This window comes from Aplysia californica, unplaced genomic scaffold (genome assembly GCF_000002075.1).
Source record: "Aplysia californica isolate F4 #8 unplaced genomic scaffold, AplCal3.0 scaffold00143, whole genome shotgun sequence".
In the NCBI taxonomy this organism is placed as follows: domain Eukaryota; kingdom Metazoa; phylum Mollusca; class Gastropoda; order Aplysiida; family Aplysiidae; genus Aplysia; species Aplysia californica.
Window position 1 is genome coordinate 1087461 of NW_004797413.1, and position 2999 is coordinate 1090459.

General features: G+C 53.8%; 1 protein-coding gene across 1 annotated transcript in view; it reads right to left on the bottom strand.

Annotated features, from left to right (window-relative positions):
* LOC101857560 (probable G-protein coupled receptor 75) overlaps positions 1-2949 on the bottom strand; it is a 3635-nt gene extending 686 nt beyond the window's left edge. The window contains exon 1 of the mRNA XM_005096970.2: positions 1-2949. This exon is cut by the window's left edge and continues 686 nt beyond it. Coding sequence (XP_005097027.1) covers positions 267-1958 — 1692 coding nt within the window. The 5' untranslated portion in view covers positions 1959-2949 and the 3' untranslated portion in view covers positions 1-266.
* Positions 2950-2999: the final 50 nt, after the last annotated feature.

The window sequence follows — 2999 nt, forward strand, 5'->3', positions numbered from 1 at the left end:
CTGTACACGAATTGCTTTCTTTCAAGATAAAAATATACCAAATGACGTACTGCGGTGTTGTAACTAGGCATGCTTTCTAGTGACGTATCTACCACTGTTAGCACTTTTTGTTCCTTTCCTTATTCTGTTTTACAGCTTGATAGTTAACGTCTCTCTCTCTCTCTCTCTCTCTCTCTCTCTCTCTCTCTCCCACCTCCTTTTTCTCCCCCCGTCCCCTCCCCATTCCCTTTCCCCTTTGTTACACGAGTGCACACACAGGTTCGTCGTCAGGAATCGATCAAACTCTGATCGTCTGGCGAGTGCGCATGACAGCAAGTTTTGTGCACCAATGTCTTCACACCTGTCTGCGCATGTGTCTTTTTCACACCATGATGGTGTCCAGCTTCCGGCTTACAAATAATATCCGTAGGAGCGGTTAAGTGTGGACTGCCGAACATGATTATGTTTGACGCGTACCGTCTCTGTCTTCGACACGATTTCTTCCTCCTTTCTGAAATAGTCCGAACTGTAGCAGCGTTCTTCGTGTGCTTTTTGAAGGCAGTGTTCCCGTTCCCCTGCTTTGGTTTGGGATGCAGGAACTGTAAAGTGGCGCAGTCGGGACCAATGACAGGACCCCCTGCACCCCGCAACGTCCTTACTCCAGAAGGTTTAGTGTTCGATAACGTCCGGAATTTCTGCCTAGAGGGCAGACGACACTCACAGCGCAGCACGTCCCAACACACGCGCCCGTACCGCTGTTTGACCCGACCGTTCGTCTGCGCGTACATATAGGGGTCCAGCGCGCTGTTGAGAAAGACGAGGGCGATGCCGCAGAGTTTGACCTGGTACAGGATGATGGACTCTCCGGTGATGAGCTCCACGAAGTGAGACACGATCAACGGCGTCCAGCACAAAGCGATGATTAGGATGACCACCAGACACATCGTCACGGCTTTGTTCTCCTTATCGAGTGCAGCCATACAGCTGCAGCAGCCGCAGTGTTTGAGAGGTTCCGACTTCTTGCCGGATGACGATGATGATGATGAGGGCGATGTTCCAACCACGCCACCACCTTCTGCTGTCTCTTCTAGAATTTTCTGCATGTCCGGAGAAACAGACGTTGTAACAGCGTTTTTGTCACCGCCTGGCGCTGTAGCGGAGGGTTGGGGTGTGGGTTTGTTGTACATGGTGGCTCGTAGGATGGGCTGGAGAGCCTTCACTCTGAGGAACGTCTGGATCCTGACGGCTCGCGCGATGACGCCGTACGACGCGACGATGACGACAAAGCTGATGACAACGACGGGGCTGATGAAGAAGAGGACGACATTGTTCTTGGTGATGTCCTCACTGTTCATGACGGCTTGACACGTTTCGGCTTGACCGTCCCAGGACAGGAACACGTGCAGCGTGCCGCCCACAGCGGTGGCCAGACTGATGACGTAGATAGTGGCTAAGATACTGGCGGTCCGAGCGGTGGTCAGCGCGCCCTTGACCCTCCCCCGGACACGTGACTGTCTGTGAGCCGCGATCGCCACCAAGCTAAGAAGAGACAACAGGCCGCATGTCGTGGCCGCGAACAGAAACCCTCCGCAAAACTCTCGCGGGGAGGGCGGATGGGAGAACAAGAGATACAAGAATGTCGGGGACAGACACGAGCACACGATGAAGTCCGCGCCCGCCAGATTGAACACCAGAACGTCAAAGTTGGACCTCAGTTTCCGGCATTGTAGGGCGGACAGGAGGACCAGGCCGTTACCGAACGTTCCCAGGATGACGATGAAGATGACGAGAACGGTGCAGACGGCGAGCGTGGCGGTGTGGACAGACCCGTGGAAGGACGGGTCCCACCCCGGTGACGTCACAGCCGCGGACACGGGTGGACCACTCATGTTGGACCGGGAACCTATCACGTAGAGTGACGGCCCTTGGTGTGCGCGGGCTGAGATCACGGACATGGCATTGTCATGGTTACCGCGCATCAAACACTTCCCTTGTGGTTGCTCACGAGAAACAATATCAAATATCCGACTCCATTTAGATATACAAGAATAACGGAGACGAAAACTTTCGACACAAATGGCAGTTTACGTGCGAAGTTTCGTAGTTTTGTACTAACAATACGAACGACACAGCTGAAAACCGAAGTTTATACCACTTCCAAACACTGAAGGTAGAAGCGGCGTTCTTAGAAGGTTCCAGAAAAAGAGACTTTGCTAGAAGAAGTGAACAGTTCCCTGAACTGATCTAAATATACTGGAAGGTAAATCCTGGCCAGCTGTGCGCTCCCTGGTCCATCAGTTAGGGAGTCCGTTAAGCAGACAGACACAGCTTGCCGGGTGCAAAGACGCCCGATGGCAGGCCCGCAAGTCCCAGATAATCCATCTATGTTATGAATGCAGAGCTTTTGTATAAGGTTGTGGGTGTTGGGTTACCGCGCTGTCCGTCTGCTACAGAGTTCTAACCCGTGTCTTGATCTCCCAACAGAGAGCACAGCGCTTCCGGAGACGTAGCTTCCGGTCTTGCGCAGTCGCCGAGTTCCTCGAGATTATCTGCGGAGGTAAACAGACCACGGGTATCCGACTCCACCTCTACACCGGGGCTCGCTCGGGGTTATCAAGCGTTCATTAGGAAGTCGAAGAGTTGAGATCAAAGCGTAAGGAGAAGGAGCGGTGCAGACTTGTGTTCGTGTCAAAACAAAATATCCCCTGGGATAAAATCCTGGCGTTGGAGGACATCTGGTCTCGCCCGAGAGGGAGGGGGGGGGGGGGCTGGGCTGTGATGGTGGGAGCTGAGTACCCGCTTTAATGTCAGGAGGCAGGAACAACAGGAGCGAGCGGGCGGTACCAGCGACACGGGCTAGGCGAGATTGTCGGGTAATGTCAGCGAGGAAAAACAACAGTGTCTGTTCTCTACTCGCTAGCACTTGGCTGTGCTTGTCTGGCCGACGTTTGGGGTTCCTTGTGTAGGCTAGCTTGGGGAAATGTTGGCGGGGGCGAGAGAGGGTGGATTGACGGCGGTTG